Source organism: Canis lupus, chromosome 38 (assembly GCF_011100685.1).
Source record: "Canis lupus familiaris isolate Mischka breed German Shepherd chromosome 38, alternate assembly UU_Cfam_GSD_1.0, whole genome shotgun sequence".
NCBI classification, from domain to species: Eukaryota; Metazoa; Chordata; class Mammalia; order Carnivora; family Canidae; genus Canis; species Canis lupus.
Window position 1 is genome coordinate 8,997,023 of NC_049259.1, and position 18,957 is coordinate 9,015,979.

The 18,957-nt window shown below is 33.0% G+C and overlaps 1 protein-coding gene across 4 annotated transcripts in view; it reads left to right on the forward strand.

Moving 5' to 3' along the window:
* The window catches only part of BRINP3 (BMP/retinoic acid inducible neural specific 3), a 376,978-nt gene that overhangs the window by 187,199 nt on the left and 170,822 nt on the right, over nucleotides 1-18,957 (forward strand). For all 4 annotated transcript variants that reach the window (XM_038586119.1, XM_038586117.1, XM_038586120.1 and 1 more), the window contains 2 exons: nucleotides 3,215-3,405; nucleotides 16,840-17,030. In XM_038586119.1, the coding sequence (XP_038442047.1) occupies nucleotides 3,215-3,405; nucleotides 16,840-17,030 (382 nt within the window). The remainder of the gene's footprint in view (nucleotides 1-3,214; nucleotides 3,406-16,839; nucleotides 17,031-18,957) is intronic.

Below are 18,957 nucleotides of genomic sequence, written 5' to 3' on the forward strand. Positions count from 1 at the left end.
AGAAAATGACACAAATTTACTATAGCTTTTTCATATTTTTTCTATTTTTTTGGCCAAATTTAAGAGGACCAAACTAAAGAAAGTAAATTAGGTCAGAATAGATCATGGGTTTTTATTTGTATATTTACAAATTGTTAAAAAGACAAGAAAAACTAGAATTGCACTCTTTAAATATGTAATTACTCACAGTCATCTAGCATGAAAAACTTCGTGATTTAAAAAGAGTTTATATGGTATGTAAAATATCACAATTGAGTCAGTTTTCTTGGTTATTCCAAGTCCAGTTTATTCTCTTAGTAGTCCACATGTTAGTCTATGATACATGCATATGAGTTTATAAATTTAGAACTTTAAACCATTGAAAAAGATACACTCTAATTTTAGGTTCAAGTTATGTCACTCCCTTGACAAAATTATAAACTTTTTTCAGCAATTAAAAAAAGTACATATTTGAGGGTAAGCCTACAAAGTTTGGAATTGGGCAACTAGGGATCCCTGGGTGGCGCAGCGGTTTGGCGCCTGCCTTTGGCCCAGGGCACGATCCTGGAGACCCGGGATCGAATCCCACATCAGGCTCCCAGTGCATGGAGCCTGCTTCTCCCTCTGCCTGTGTCTCTGCCTCTCTCTCTCTCTCTGTGACTATCATAAATAAAAAAAAAAAAAAAAAAAAAAGAAATGGATTTAAAAAAAAAAAAAGGAATTGGGCAACTATTATTTAGATCATGGTTTAATAAATAATTTCTTACAAACATTATATGATTATGTACCTTTAGATCTATCACAAAATATTAAAACTTAAATGTTTTATTTAAATGCCCTTCTTCATAATTTTGAATATATACTTACATAAATGAGATATATAAGTATATTATACTTACATACATCATATGTAATAGGTAATTAATTATGATTATAATACATTATGTATGTAATTAAATATATATGTATATAAATATATATAATTGACACATGTAATATGTAACATACATATATCATACATGTTTAGTATCTTTCAAAATATATTATATTTTATATATTTATAATATAATGTTATATATTATTACAATGCATATATAGTATAATGTTATATATTATACATATATATAATCATATATAATCAGTTCATGTAAATTTTTTATAAAAGGAGACATAAAAATGATTAATATAAACCCAGGTTTTGAAAGATGAAAGACATCTGTACCCTTTTCTGAGGAAGCATGAATTAATAAATCCAGCAATGTATCTCCAAATACCCTTCATATATTGAAAAAAGAGCACTTTGAGAAAATGCTAAAGACAATACATCAAATTATCTAATTAACAGATTATTTTCCAAATAGCAACATTAGCATTGCTGTTTAAAAGTGCACCCACTTCGAACCTAATGAATCAGAAAACTCTGGGGTGGGGGTGCCTGGACGGCTCAGTACATTAAGCAGTTAAGCAGTTCTGCTCAGGTCATGATCTCAGAGTCCTGAGATCCAGCCCCACATCTGGCTCCCTGTCATGTATCCTTGGTGGGAGGCCTGCTTCTCCCTCTCCCCTGCTTGTTCTCTCTCTCTCTCCCTTTCTCTCTTGCTCTCTGTCTCTCAAATAAATAAATAAATAAATAAGATCTTAAAAACAAGCAAACAAAATCTGGGGTGGAGTTTCCAAGTGACTCTAATAGGTGCTGAAGTTTGAGAGCCATTGGTAGAACCAAACCATTTAGATTAGCTGATTTATAGAGGATACAGCAATAGCTTCTCAATGAAACAAAACACTAGGTTGACTTATTCTCACGCTGAAGTCTTCCCTAGATTCTTGAATGAACCTTACCTCATAATTAATATCTAAAAGACCAAGTGGACTGTTTGGCTGCCAAATGTGTGTCACATGAAGGAAATCTATTCATAGTTGAGACTCTGTCAAGGGTAGGGGTCTTTGTCCTGCCACTATTTATTGTTCTTCATTATCCTGTGTAAATCTTTACCCTGCCTTCCCTCCTTCAGCAACTTTTTTCTTTCGTTCAGTGACTGCTTAAATATTAAATATCACCTCTCTAGAGTTCCCTCCTCTGGTCACTTAAAGTAACATAGGGCCCACTGCCTACAGCTCTATAGCTTACCAAAGCAGGCTGTCTGTGGTAGCTCTCAGCACTTAAAATACTCTGACATTTGTTTAAAATTTAAGTTAATATCTTTGTTGTATTTACTTTTAAAACTTTCTCTAGAATGTGAGCTCCATTTGGACATGGACAGTATTGGTCTGGTTCACTGATGTATCCTTATCATTCACTGTTCATTAGTACACTGCAGGCATTTTTTTGGAGGAAAAAATATAAATAAATATGGACATATTTATACAATATTTATTCAATGTTTTATTTGCTAGATAGTAATTGAGTAAAATAACACACCTGGGAGTATTAGACCTGGTAGAGGGAATTCTTCCCTCAGAAAGAAGGTATTTGAGGTTTTTATCAAACCACTCATCAGAAAAAAATCAGTTAATCAGGGGATCCAGTTCACCATAGTTCTTTGCTAAAGTATTATTAAGTTGATTTTAACTCAATATAAGTTGGTAAATCTTTGTTTAAATGTATAAATCATTTATTACTATATATTCCATTTCAATTTGGCCAAATCCATCTGAAAAGTCATTTTGCATCTTGAGAAATTGCTAATCAAGTTGAATTTAGGCTTCAAAATAGATTGTAAACAATTACTCTTATAAAAAAGTGTTTCTCTTTTGATCATGTTTTTTTTTTTTTAATTCTTCTACAGCTCCATGATATTCTTGAAGTTTTACAGGGTCCCACTCTAAAATGAATAGAGAAAAAAATCATTAGAGTTATGAAAATAAATTGATTCTTTTTTTCAATTTCCTTAAAAAACAAAGTATTACCTTAGTGATTTTTAAAAATAGCTCTACATTCATATTCTATGCATAACAAAATCATGTTTATGAGTGTATCTTTCATTGGGAAAAAAATCAGTGGAAGCTATTTCTTTTAAGTGGCTTATTTTTTCCTTTATATGATTTGGTTTCAGAATATTCACTCCAGTTACATAAATTATAAATGTTTCTTCTCCTACTCATAGTACATGATGTATTATTACAGGCCAGACTCATCGTAATGTGGTGACCCCAGCAAAACTACCGAGTGAACTTTTCAAATGAAAATATTCAGATAGATTATGTGTTTATGAATAAAAATAAATTTGCTTTTCAGAGAGTTTGGCCGCTGGAAAGTAAATAATCTTGCAGTTGAGAGAAGAAATTTCCTTGGCTCCCCTCTGCCTCTTGCTCCTGAATTCTTCCGCAACATAAGACTTCTGGGACGTCGACCTACTCTTCAGCAAATCACAGAAAATCTTATCAAGAAATATGGGACCCATTTCTTGCTATCTGCAACTCTGGGAGGTACGATTCTTTGAAAATATTTGTGTCTATGTGTGCTTGTGCATAAAATGTAAAAATCAGGTAAAAACGTGTTGATTAATCCAGGTGACTTCAGTTTGTGTAGGTCTAGAATTTTTTCACTAATATATTCAATACATTTATTGAGTTATTACTAGACACCTTCTATGGTGTTCACAATGGTAAAGTAAATGTTTATTACTTAGTTCCTGCCTAAAGGCAATTTATAATATAATAGCATGCATTAAATACAGTCATAGCTATTGCACTCTGTAGTGTGAGGTGACATACCAAAATTTGTTCCAAAAAATGAATAATAAACAGTCATGTCACAGGTGGAAGTCATCACTTCTGGTTACAGAGAGCAGGAAAAGTTTCCTGGAGTAAACATGAAAGATCTAAAATTACATTTTTTAGCACTATTTTAGTATTTCTGATTGTGGTTGATATATAATATAGAAAGAATGATCAATAAATATCAATTATGATCCATAATGTAAAAGTAGAGATTAATAATGTACTTCTTTAATTTATGAATTTGTAAAAAATAAATCTGTGGTTTTAATATTTTTAAATATTATGTTTTATCATGGTGATATATAATTCAGTATTTTGGATACATTTAGATGATATTTGAGAAGGAAAAGTAATAGAAAAAAATAGGATTTTCCTAAACTATAAATATCCCAGAATTCCATATATTTAGTTTTGTGTAGGACTTTTAATAATGTTCAACTATTTTATTTAGAAATGGATGTTACTCTTATAATGAGGAGGACTGAATATAATTGGATACGAAATTATATAATTGGGTAGGAAAACCATGAAAACAGTGACTACTTGCTTCCTTGTGAGTTGCTCAGTAAGTTTACTGAATACAGGCCAACTGAGTCATACCAATGATGAGGTGGTATAAAAGTCCACTAGTCTTTCATTTTTCCTATCTTAGAAGATGGCTCTTTTCTCTCCTTTACCTGCCAGTCCAGTCTGTCAGTAAGTCATGCCAGTATTTTTTTTTTTCCAAATATATCCCATGTCAAAGCTTTCTGACTTCCACCCAGACATCCCTAGACCAAGTCATCATCGTTTCTCCTAGAATACGCCTCAGGTCCATGCTCCACACAAATCTTTTAAAAACTTGGATCAAGTCAAATTACTCTGTGTGTCAATTAAAACCTGTAACTAGCCACTTAAAATCCAAATGTCTTGCTATAGTTTATAATGCACTATATGAATGGTTTGATACTGGCTTTTGCCACAGATCTCAACTTTTGAAAATAAAGAATACTTTATTTTTCAGCCACAATGACCTTCAAATGATTCAGGTCAATTTTTCTGCTCAAATATTACTTTCCATGGAGGGCTTTCCTCTCCATTCTACCAGGAATAGTGCCCAGTGGTCCACCAGTAGTCTCTACTACCTCATTATTGTCTTTGGATTCTTCATAGTATTAATTTTTATGTGAAATATTTTATTTATTAGTTTCTTGGCTTATTATTTGTTATTTCTGCATGTTTTCATAAAAACAGGAACTTTTCCTATCTTTGTCCTCAATTTAGGAATTGATGTAGGAAGATAGTTTTTGGCACAATGTATGGCATCATTTAAATATGCAATGCGGGACACCTGAGTGGCTGAGCAGTTAAGCGTCTGCTTTCAGCTCAGGGTGTGATCCTGTAGTCCCCGGATCGAGTCCCACATCAGGCTCCCTGCATGGAGCTTGCTTGTCCCTCTGCCTGTGTCTCTGCCTCCTTCTCTCTCTCTCTCTCTGTGCCTCTCATAAATAAATAAATAAAATCTTTAAAAAATATTAAATATGCAATGCATTTATGTTATTGTTATTGTTATTACAGTACTATGGATAGAAAAATTATAAAATATCCCAGTAATTATAAAAACTCATTCTGTGAGTTATGTCTATATGGATTAGTAAGGCCAATGATTATTAATGCAAAAAAATCTGAAGTAAAAGTGAAAATTAAATTATTACCTTAACTTCCTTTGAAAAGTTCAGTGGTCTTGTACTTCATCATGTTTGTGTCGACAATGTCTGATACCCAGAAGAATCTCAGAACATAAAATACATTCTCCAAGTAAGAAAGGAAGCAAGTGACAGAGAAAAGACAAAAGAGATTAAAAAATACAGATGATTTTCATGGATATATTTTTCCTTATACTAAAATTACAATGACTTTTTGATTGTTTTGGCATTGTAGATGCAACATTCTGGCCTTCAGATTAGTTTTTGTTGTGTATGTCTTTTGTTTGTATAAGCATGGTCTAAAAATCCTTTGTGGAATTAAATCATTTCTTCAGGTTGATTAGTCAATGATAGTAATATGCTCTCCCAGAATTATTTTACTTCAATTATTTAAAAGTCTTATTCAAACATTTTCTTAAAGGCACATCATGGAGTTGGGTAAGGGAGGCGAAGAAATGGAATTGCCAGGCTTCCTGGCCGCCTCACTTCTGAATATTCCTCGCATCTAGTATTCCTGGTATTTTCTATTGAAATTCTTTTTTTTTTTTTTTTACCCTCTAAATGTTACTTATAGTTTCTTTCAGTAGTCTCTGCTGTGTGATGTTAATAAGTTAACTAAAATGCCTGAAATTATTAAGTAGCTTAAGGATATAAACTATTTCCAATTAAAATATACATCAGGTTGATCTCAGGCAATTTTAAAAATATTGCTGTTGTAATTATACTAAATCATTTTTTGTTGCTATAATATACTTTAGCTTTATATGTTTTACCTGGCTGAACATGAAATTGTATCATTGCATTAAAAAAATAAGATTTGTGGTATATAACTGGAGTTAATTCTCTCTCTTGCTCTCTTCTTAATCAACTAAGTAATAACTCTAATTCTAACACACTGAGGATGTCATGTATATAAGCAAACATCTTAAGAAGCCAGTTATTTTTTGTTTCCTAAGTAATGATCTTCAACTAAATTTAAACATTTTAAAAAATGAGCTGTGTAAAACGCTCTCAGTATTAAAGTGATGAAAATAAATAAATAAAAAGTGTCTTTTTTCCCTGAGTTATTTAGTACATCATATTATTGACTTAGACATAAAACTTTGGATAGCATACTTGAAGCCTTTAATGGAATATTTTATGATATATAAAGCCAGTGATTGAATTATCTCCCTATAGGGAAAAATAAATTATAAAAAACTTTCTTCAATATATATCATTTTCCACATTTATTTCATCTTATGGCTTCTAGACTATTTATCAATATAGTAATTCAGCTTGCTTCTATTTGGATAATGATATCTAAACTCCATCACTGTTTAAATATCTAAAATAAGCTACTCAATATGAAGAATCAATCTTGAAAAAGATTGCACTAGTGGGATATATTGATTTCTAGCTATGGAATATATTTCATGACTGTTTTTGTAATATATTTCATTATAATACAATATATGACAAATACTGAAAAAAAAGTGCCTGTGTACTGAATATAGAACAACAACAACAAAATGATTGAATAGGAAAAAAAATACAAAGACCTTAAAACTACTGGGTTGACTGGGGAGAGGGAGGGTGCCCAGCATAAAGCACCAAACCCAGGTTCTGGATCAATTGAAAAAGGCAAAAAGACTACAGAAGATTCAGACCAATACTTTACTTAAAATTTTGTAAGATGTTGTAACAAAATATTTATAATAATTTTAGATTAGGGACCAGTAATACACAGACTCGTCTAAGCGATCATTATAGCCCTGAGCCACCCATGGTCACAGGAGCATATGGGTGGCTCCCATATCAACCTAGGTTCTCTAAAGCCTAACACAGTGAAGAACAAACCAAAGATTGTGCTCTCTCCAAACAGGCACATCTTGAAGAAGAAGAGGCAGGGTTACTCATGTCAGTCTTTTTCCTACACCAGCCTTTCTGTTAACTCACTGCACTTCTGTGGGAAGAGTCAGGAATGCAGGGACAAGGTTTGTTTGGACAAAATACCTTCCCTCAGAAAGGCGTATAGGAAAAAGTAGTCTTTTCTTGATAGAGATATTTTTAAGAAATAAAAATTCATTCTAGGAGCAAATAGATAATACCTTAAGATTTGTTTATTTGCATCTCTAGAAAATATTTTTCACCCTCTGCAACATAAAAACAAATGCTGTTTGACTACTGGTTTTGAATGCACAGAGTTTTAAAAGTGATAATTTAATTTTTGGTGGAAATAGTTACTTTTTTTAATATGTAAGTTTTTTAAAATTTTTTCCTCAAAGTGCTCCTTATGAGAATGTACCTTGTTATTAGCATATTGTTCAACTTAAGAATTTTATCAGATATATAATTTTGTTTATATAAAGAAAATATTTTATTTACTATTAGAATGTAAAAATACATGATTGAAGTCTTCAGTAGCATTACCTTACCAGCATAGTTATTTAAAATAATAAATACTACCTCAATAACCACATAGTGTATAAGTCACTATGGATGCAAAGTAGTTTAATAGCTTGCAAATTTTACCATATACTGTTTGCATATGTATCTCTTTCAAGAAGAACAGAGGCCTGGGACGCCTGGGTGGCTCAGTGGATGAGCCTCTGCCTTCAGTTCAGGGCATGATCCTGGTCCTGGGGTCGAGTCGCACATCAGGCTCCCCGCATGGAGCCTGCTTCTCCCTCTTTCTATGTCTCTGCCTCTCTCTATGTGTCTCTCATGAATAAAAAAAAAAAAAAAGAACAGAGGTCAGGAGTCAGGCAGTATGATACACTATAGATAGAATAACAATTGAATTTTCAAAAATTGTCTTGCGTCCCCATGAGTGTAAGATTCCAAATATCCTTATCTAATTTCAGAAATACTAAATTCTCACCTTTGTCTATGTAAATTACATTCTGTATGAAGTGTCCACAGATAGTTTTAAATTCTATATCAAACACTACCTTCTTTCAAAATTAATTAATGACTGTGTTTCTCATTTTCATTTGATCTCTTCTTAGCAAATACCAATTCCTTTTGCTTTAGTTTAACTGTAACATAATTAAAGAAGCAAATCTACTAAAAACATATGCAAATAGAAATACTCACTAAAAATGCATGGAATTATTTCCTCTATTAGATTGCATATGCTGGTTTAAGTAAAAGAACTGAAAGCAAAGAAATATTTTTCTGATGCTTCTTCCCGGGGAATCATTAAAATAATGATATTGAAGAGGGAAAAAAAATTGCCACACTTTTTTAAAAGTAAAGATATAATCCTTAAGATTAGTCAGTTGTACCTATTCCTCTCCGTTTCTGTCTCCATCTGTCTCTCATCTCTTTCCCTCTCTCCTGATCTCTCATGTTTCTCTGATAAAATTTTTTAAAAACAGAATTTAAAACAGAAATGTAAATTAAATTTTAATGTTTTATAAGGCAGTTATCTACTAAAAGGATTTGAAACTATTTACATAAATGTCATAAATATAAAACAAAAGAAATTAGGATTAAAATTGCTATGTCAATGGATTTTAATAATGACATTCCTGGCAACTAAGTCAAAAGATAAATATTGTTTTAGTATTTTATAAATTTGATTATGTTTTCTTTTTCCTCCTTACCTTATAGCACTTCGACAAGGTAGATAAATCATCTGTCCATTGTTTGACAAGCATGTACTGAGTTAACCTGTAACAGTGCAAAGACCCAACGCCTTCCTTAAGGGAACACATAGGTGACTGACAAATAGAGACATTTAAATTGATAATAAGTTTTACTGTGGTTTAGAGCCTCATTACTCAAGTGTAGTTCATGGTCCAACAGCACCAGCATTACCTTGGAGCTTGTTAGAACTGCAGAATCTCAGATTTCATCTCAGATTAATGAATTAGAATCTACATGTTAACAAGATCTCTGGGTGATTTATGTGCACATTAAGGTTGAACTGTTTAGAGTATCTATATAAATTTAGAGTGTTCTTAACTATTCTAGAAATCTCACTTCTGAAAATTAATCTTACCAAAATAGTAGCAGGAGTCTATAATATAAGGAACAAAAATGTTCATTATAACACTGTAAACAACTCAAAAGAGAGGTGACTTAACTGTGTTTCACTCAGGATAGATTCACTTTCATCTGACATGGAAACTCTTTATTTCCAGTTCCTCCTTTTTCATGTCATTGTTCTATAGAGAACATTATGGTAGCTGGGAAATTTTGTTTAAGGTATTTTCAGATTTTTTGGGGCATAATTGTTAATAATCATAAAGTCAGATGCTTTCATTTGGAGTATTTTGCAAAACATATTATGTTTCTTTGTCAAAGCTCTATAAGACTAGTTATTTCCTTCCCATAATATCTTGCAGATGCCAATTGGTGTTAAGCCAACATGTCTGTTTTTACTGTTTAGATATTTGGCTCTGCTTCTTGTCAGAAGCCTATTTTCCTCAGATTGATTTTTTTTTTTTTTTATGTCTGCTTGTTTCTAAAACACTTTTTTTCTGCAACACTATAATAGTGGAAAGATAGATTTCATCAGTATGTTTACCTTTTAACATGTTAAGCTAAGAAAGGATAGATCATCAGTGGTGAGCACAAAGTACACTGTAAAAACTGAAATATAATTTCAAAAGAAGAGCTATACTCAAAATATTATAAGACTTTAGCACAAGACATAGCATGATCTCTTAATACCAAAAAGTAAGATAACATTTTTGGATTAAGATGACACATCCAAAGTAAAACCTACGAGCAATTACATTTAATCTATGTTTGCATTGGCATTCCTATGGGAAAGATTTCTGCTAAATAGCATTACTTTACAAGTAAAACTCACACAAAAGCAAAACCAACATTCACAATAAGATTTTCCAGTGTAAGGAAATTGAATGACCAGGAGGACATCTACCATAAATGTACCATAAATGTATAGTTGTTTTGTTTTGCTTTCGTCTGGATGAAATGGTATACATTATAGGTCGGTAGACTAACCCAAGGGCAGAGTAATGATAACATAAAATACAACCAACCTATAAACATTATTTTCATCACAGTAAAGAAATAAAAAACAAAACTAAACAAAACCCCTCAAGTGGATTTTAACTGCAGTGGCTGTGCCTATCTAGTATGCTATGATTGTGGATCCTCTGTGGTCTGCTCTGGTGTCACTTTGTTCCAAGAATCAAGTTGAAGAAGTTTCTCTTTTGAACGTGGAGACCTCCTGGCAGAGGGAAAAGGCTAAATAATTTGTGTAACTTTGCAGTACTTCTCAAAATTCGTACTAGATCATAGCATACTGGCTTTCATGTATTCCAATGACCCAAATGTTTTCCTTTCCAATGCCAGGTTATAAGGAATCCCTCATGAACTGTTTATACTTCTTCTCTATAATGGACCATTAATCCATGTATCCATGTTTGGCTCCACAGTAGTGCAGAAAGTAATTGCAAAAAAATATTGCAATTTGACACATCTTCATTACGATTTATCCCTAGGATTCTTTTACTCATTCTATTATCCATTGTTTTTTGACTTTTTCTAACTTTTTGAGAGCATTACATTAGTCCTTGATAACTGTATATATGAGAATGCAAATTGATAAAATCCAAGGAAAATATAATAGTACAAAATTTCTTTAAAATTTCTCTTCCTCGTGGACATAAGTGATTTGAAAATCAGGACCGAAAACTACATTACTATGAGGTCCATAGCATATCAAATGTACATAATCTCCTCTTATGAACTGATCATAACATTAAAGTCATGATTTTTTTGATGTTGTTTTATTGTCTTCTGTTTTGCATTCTCTCCGAAAGCATCCTTCAATATATGCTTTTAATGTCCATAAACTACCACAGTATTTTAGTAGTAAAAGACACAGCTGCGTGATTTCTGTGTGAAATAATCACGTCTTTTTATATCCACAGTCATTAATCCTTTTTACTTTCTAACAAACTCAGAATGTTGAATCGTTTTCAGAATCACATTTAGTTTTTGCAAAATGTGTGGATGTCCTTTGGTACTCATGTCATGCTTATGGGCAACAGCTGGTTTAAAAAATAGGAATAAAAATGAAATTTCAACACGAATTTTAGTTGATTGAATAATATCTCAGTTTTCAATTGTGAATATTGTGTGTTACGTAGAATTCTGATGAACTTTTATAATTGAATAGTTGAGAAAGAGTTACAATTAAAGTTAAGAATGTATTCTTCTTTCGTTTTGCATTCTTTTTCTCTTAAAACCCTAAGTGTTTCTAAAACTATGATCGTAAACATCACAAAAACATGGTAGTTATATATAATTTTAAAAACACAAAAAGATCTCTTAGAGGAAATTAATAGGCTTGTTTGTGATGTAGATTGAGTAGCCTTGTCAAAATATCTTAGATATTTAACAATCCATGATTTATAACACTTGAAATTTAGCATAAACTACCTAGTTTACATCACATAGTTGTCTAGTTTGTTGTAAATGAGGATTTAAAATATGGTATTCATAAGAACAATTAGGGTAATTTTAACTGCCTCACATGCTTCACTGCAGGGAAAGCTACTATATACATGGATTAATGTCCTACTGTAGAGAAGAACTGCCAGCAATTTGAGTGGTTTCTCTTTATCAGGTTATTGGAAAGAATGACCAACTGCTATCTTTAATCATCCCATGTATCTTGATTATAAGATCTACTAGAAAACAAGTTTGACTAAGTCCAGGTTCCCGTGGTGAAATTCAATCTCTCTGAAATGTTAACTTGTAAAAATTTAAAACCTCCTTATTTACAGTTAGGCCCTAATTAAAAAAGGAAAAAGAGAGGAAACCAACGTTTATTGTACATATTATATGTGTTCTGCCAAGTTCTATGGAGAAATTACATTGCTTAGTTTTTTCAAACAGATGAGAGTAAGATATTGCTTCTGTTCTAGAGACAGGGATGCTAAGGGCATGTGCAACTTTACCAAAGCCACGCAGTCATTGCTAGAGGACAATGAACTGTTAGGATTTACCTTCACATACACCTGACTCCCAAACTCACATTTTCCTTTTTCTTATTATATCATATTTCCTTCATTTTTTAATGCTTATTTTTTTAAACATTTTTTAAATTTTTATTTATTTATGATAGTCACAGAGAGAGAGAGAGAGGCAGAGACATAAGCAGAAGGAGAAGCAGGCTCCATGCACCGGGAGCCCGATGTGGGATTCGATCCCGGGTCTCCAGGATCGCGCCCTGGGCCAAAGGCAGGCGCTAAACCGCTGCGCCACCCAGGGATCCCTCATATTTCCTTCAAATTGAAACAGTAACAAGGAAGCATGTACTGTAAAACTAATAATAAAAGTGTATAAAGATTTACAATATTTTTCTCCTTTGATTTTTCTCTGTTGTCTATATTTTTTTGCTCTCAGGATAAAAGGAGGAAAACACATTTATCTGTACCTTACAAACAAATGTGGCCTCTGAAAAACAAAGGAAATATTCTTTAACTCTCCAGTAGATAGAAAGTGGAAGTTATTATTACTCATGATGATGATGATGGGCCATCGTTTCTCTATGTACAGCTTTGATTACTTAAACCTATATTAGCATTTATCATTCAATTGTAACATAGGACAACTCTGAAATTTTAATCCCCTCGCTCTCGTTATGTGTTATTTTCCAAATTATCACAAGCCAGCCTAACATTCGCAAAGTATTCTTAAATCAAATATTTTAATTTGCCTTTTAAAACAAGTTTATGCTACTCCTCTCTTTTTGTGTGATGGATGACTCAACTGAGGTCCCACTAAGGACTTTTCACCTGAAGAGTGAAGATGTATAGAGGGGTACAGTATTTAAAGGATTGTTTTGAGGACTATTTACTCATCATGTATAGGTATAGATTATAGGACAAGGGTTCACGGATTTGTAAAAGAAGTAGAAAAGGAGGCTTCTGTTCATCACAAATAAAATAGCTAAAATTAGTAGAAATGTGTATATATGAAATGAGTTGTTTTATCCTAAATTTTAAGGAATTGTGGTGAATAAAAGAGAATAATACTATGCCAACAACTTTTGAATTCTTCCTATAGTCTAGTTGTATTCTAAATCCTTTACAGATATTAGATGTTTCATGCTTCTGGCTACTCTTTGAGGAAGGAATACTATGTTCATTTTATACTAGAGGAAACTGAGTCAAGTTATACAATTCAAGAGTATTCAGTTACCAAGTACAAGCATCAAAACCCAAATCTATCTGGCACTAGCAGTTGGCACACTTACCTCTAAACTATAATAAGTCATTCTATATTTGTCCTTCTTCCAGCCACTCATTTTTGGTAAAAGAGTCCATTGTAGTGGTCTAATTATCTCCACTTGTCAATGATGTATAGCTTTTCAATTCATGTTGGGCACCTCCAGTGATAAGTAAATTCACTACTATACAAAAAGAGACATAGTGAAGATTACTCTTCACATATTTAAATGACTTTCTTGAATCTTCAGAAGGCAAAACTCATTTCCAATAAATCAATTGAACTAATATTTTGAATTTCATATATTACTGAATTGAAGAAGAGATTAGATATTGTTTTAAAGAATAAAGAAGTAAGCTTCCTTCTATCTACAGAAATCTGTAGAAAACATTGTGGATACAAGGAGGCTAAACTTGGATATTTGGATGTATTTTCTAAATAGAATCACCTGAAGACTGCCAAGTCATCCAGAATTACATTTTAGTCATAATATTAAAATTATTAACTTACTAATTACTTTAAACTTTCACAGTGAATAAATGTTTTAAATCATTCTCACTCCTTTCTTATGGCTGCACTGTATTCTACTGTACAGAAGCAAAATAGTTTATTCTTAATGATTAGGTATCTGTGTTGCTACCAATATTACAAAGCAAGCCACAGTAAGAAGCCTTTTGTATAATTTAGCCAGTATTTTTGGGGATAGGTTCTTAAAAGTAAGATTGCTGAGTCAATTATTGCTAACTATTGCCAAATTTCTTCTCTATAGTTAAATCATTTTGCATGACTACTAGCAATACATCAGAGGGCCTCTTTCCTTCCAGTTTGCCAACAGCTTTGGCAAAGTTGTTAAACTTTTGGATTTTGGCAAATTCTGTAATTGCAAAGTGATATATCAATATATTTTAATTTGCATTTCTTGTACTATTTTTACCTTTATTTCCTGTATTTTCTGCTTTATGAAAAGTGTTGCCATTAAAGCAACTTGGCAAGTTTGAGTCTTTAGCACTCATTATACAAAGTTCTTCTTTTTCCCATTTAATAATTTTTGGCCCAAATTTACAATATCTCATATCAAGACTGTTAACTTTGCTTCCTTTTTATTTACATTTACCAAGATCTTTGCCATTTGGTTTTTAACCTTGCTTAATAAGACATGTCTGTTGTTGTATTCGTCCATTTGGGCTGCTAACAAAACACCACAGACGGGGTAGCTTATAAACACCAGAAATTTATTGCTCACTGTTCTGGAAGCTAGAAATCCAAGACCAAGGTGCCAGCAGGGTTGGGCTAGGGCCCTTTTTAGGGTTGCAGACTTTTTGTATTTTCATATGGCAAAGGGGCAAGGGATCTCTCTTGGAGTCTCTTTAATAAAGACACTAATTCCATTTTTGTGAGCTCTGATATCATGCCCTAAGCACTTCCCAAAAGCCCTACTTCTTAATACTTTTATCTTTGGGGGTTAAGATTTCACATACAAGTTTTGAGGGGACCTACACATTCAGAGCATAGCACTTGAATAGGTGATAGATCCTCCCGGGAGTTCTTAGACTACCACAGAACTGTTCTTTGTACATCCGTGTACAGGATGCTTGTTTGGGTACTCCCTCACAAGTTGGTTCATAGGGGATTTTTTTTTCCTCAGAGGAATTGGTCTTTCTGAGATAATAGTTACTCAAACCTCCATACTAGTTATCCTTTTTTCCTGGAGGATGAATAATCATTGGGGATTTTTTTTGTTTGTTGCTATAGTAATTTACATATGTTTTCCCTTTTCTCTTTCAGATGTTCCCACCTGAAAGCTATTTATCATCACATAACCTAATGCTTTTGATAATTTAACCCACTTACTCATATTTTTGGAGGGATTTTTTTTTTCACCTGTTCCAGTTAGGCTGTTTGACTTCCAGTATGCATATCGGGATCCAAATACAAATTGAGAATGTGACCTTTCAGAAATAACATTGTTAACACGTTACTTCTGGAATCAGTTGACCCGATCTCTTGCTTTATCTACTGTTACGAGCTGTTACTTATGATTGGATAATAACCTAGGATATGTCATTTAAAAATTAGTATTATTTTATTTACTTGGTATTTTACAAAACTGGCTTGCCAGTTCATAAGTGGGCATAATGCAGCCAGAACAGAGTGTTTCTGAAAGAATGACAAGTCTGACAATTTTGTACTAGATAAATATCGAAGAATATGGAAATCTGAAGATGGCAAGTTCTTAATATTAAATTTAAATAGCATCGATATTTTTTGTCAACAGCTGAACACTGAAAATTTCAGTTTAATTATACTTTAAATTTCATCTTTGAAAATCTATTATCAAACCTAAGTCTCCATGGAGGTTAGTGATTTCTGTAGAGCTTATTTAACACATAATATTTTTATGTAATGCCACATGTAGGAAACCTCTGAATTTAATTCACATATATTTACGTAACTATATATGCATATGTATGTTTTCTCTGCATTTTCAAGATTTAATTAAAAATGGCTAGGGGCACCTGGCTGGCTCAGTCTGCAGAACCTGTTACTCTTTATCTTAGGGTTGTAAGTTTGAACCCCACGTTGGGTGTACAGATTACTAAAAAATAAAATCTTTTAAAAAATGGCTAGTGTTTAGTAATATGTTCGGTCATGTTTCCATTAGACATGCTGATCTGCAATAATCATTTCTGAGTAAATGCAATCTTATATCATGAACACTACTTAACTTCATTTTACATATTTTCCTTTCTTAATTTGCTTTTGTGCCATAAGATGTTAGGTAAAGTATATGAGGAAATCAATAAAATCTTTTTTTTAAGATTTTATTTATTTATTCATGAGAGACACAAGAGAGATAGAGAGGCAGAGACATAGGCAGAGGGGGAGGGAAGCTTCACGCAGGGAGCCTGATGCAGGACTCAATCCCGGGTCTCCAGGATCATGCCCTGAGCTAAAGACAGACGCTCAACTGCTGAGCCACCCAGGTGTCCCAGAGAGTCAGTAAAATTTAAAGAAATTGTTCCACAAATGCTAGCTATTCGAAATTTACTAAATAAGCATTTACAGCCTTCAATATCTCAAGTATCTTTCTAAGTACAGGAGAAATATCATGAACAACACAAAAGTTACTTGTCCTTTTGTTGCTTATCACTCTTTTGTTTCATTATGTCTGTAGTCTATACTTCCTCGCCTGCAGATAATTTGAAAAATTGGTTTTAAGTGGAAAATGGAATAATTATAAATATTGTTAATGCAGGAGAGGAGTCACTCACAATTTTTGTGGACAAGCGGAAGCTGAGCAAAAGATCTGAAGGAAGTGATTCCAGCACCAATAGCTCTTTGGTCACTCTGGAGACGCTACATCAACTAGCTGCTTCCTATTTCATTGACAGGGACAGCACTCTTCGGAGACTTCACCACATTCAAATTGCATCCACTGCCATTAAGGTATGAATGGGTTTACCCTAAAATGATATCATACCATTATTTTTTTCCTAGTTCTAAAACTCATCTCTATATATTTGCATGTACCACTGATTCTACATTCTACAAAATGGTTAAACATTTCCAGTTTTTGTAAGTTATGTGATAGATTTCAGTGAAATGGTATGTATCTTGATGTAACTTTGTGGCTTAATAATTGGGTCAAGGCATCTCATACCCTAATGTTAATTGAAATACATTTGACTTGTGTAAGTAGACAGAGGTAGACAGACTCCCTCATGACATGTAGGTGGACAAAACTTTATTTTAATAACATTAATTTATTTTATGAATATTCATATTTTATAGTATGTATTTAAAAGCATGCTGAGAAGGTGCCGTGTTACCCTCAAAATGGTCAGTGACACAAGAGTCATTGAGAAGTCCTGATTTAAGGAATATTTTCTCCCATTACTTTAAAAATATAATTAAGAAGTAAAAGCATTTGGGTATAAGTTTCTGGCAGTCAAGACACAGCATAGTCTAGATTTCTGGGTAAACTCCATGTGTTCACTAGAATCCTTTCCCTCTGCCTATACTAAGGTTGGCTTTACCAAAACTGGGACAAAGGAAGAATAAGGTCCCTTTAATTAAAAAAAAAAAAATAGAGGAGAGAGAAATAGAGGGAGAAAGAGACAGACAGTGGCTTCCAAAACATTAGACTTCTTGGCACATTTCTCTGGCAGTTTAAATCAATATGTTATTGTGTTTAGTCAATGGACATTGCCAAATAAAGAGTCATTACCATGTGATAGGGTGATCCAGGACAAAGTTAGCAGGAGCAAACTAAAATATAAAGAGCATTTCTTAGTGTTTTATCTGTAAGATTTCATAATCCATGTAAAAAGCAGTCATTAAATGTATTATTGTATTGCTTTATGATTTTAAAATTAATATGTGTGTTTTATAAGTTAATCAAAGGATAATACTTCAGTATTTGGGGAATTCTAAGAAAAATTAGCCCAAAATATATATTCTGTACAAGATGTACAGGAAAGAATAAAAGGTGGTACAGAAATATCTCTAGCTTATAGGTTACACAAATAATACCAGCTGTCTTCAATATTGCTCATAGATAAAGTGTGGAAAAGATCTCCGTAGATATAAATTACACATTTGTAGTTAGTCTACTTCTGACTGTAGGACTTCTGTTATATTGGATAATCAAATATATAAACACTATCTATGTTGTATAGATAAAAATGTGGCCAGGTTGAATGCAGATATTGTAGTTAATTCAAAAATATTGTAAGATAGGACACTGTTAGAAATATTTAGCTTGAGGTTGCTGAGGACAAATAGACTTTTTCAGAACTCAATTTCAATGACATAAACAGTAACCTAAAGTGTATTTTCTAATAGAAAACATCATTATTGTGAGTATGTTTATTATATGGCTATTGATTTTTTTTCTCAGCCTCAAGTAGAATTATGCAATAGAGTTTGTACTTCACTCAGTAACAAATATTCATTCACAGTTTATGTAGAAACTTAATTCAGGGTCACTGAGGACTTGGAGCAGGACTTGGATCTGGAGAGGTCTGGTCACAGGAACAAGATCTTAGGGATCAAAGGCATCTGCTTATCTCTAAGCACTTAGCTACACAAATGTGCATATCCCCTTGAAGGCTGAGCTGGGGGATACTGGTCTGCTGGGATTGAATGGGGCCTTGCTGGCTGCATGGAGTTGCATCTAATGAGACATGAGGGACCTCTCACTGCTGAAGATGTCCTGGTCTTCATCAAGCAGCAAGTCCAAATTGGGACAGACTGTTGCCAATCTTTAGCTGCAGCCTCAGGGTGGTTTTTGGTGGGTGGGCCCCCTCCTCACTGAAGACTATGCAGGTGCTTGGTGCTGGGCCCCAGCTTCACAGATTTGGAAGGCCTGGCA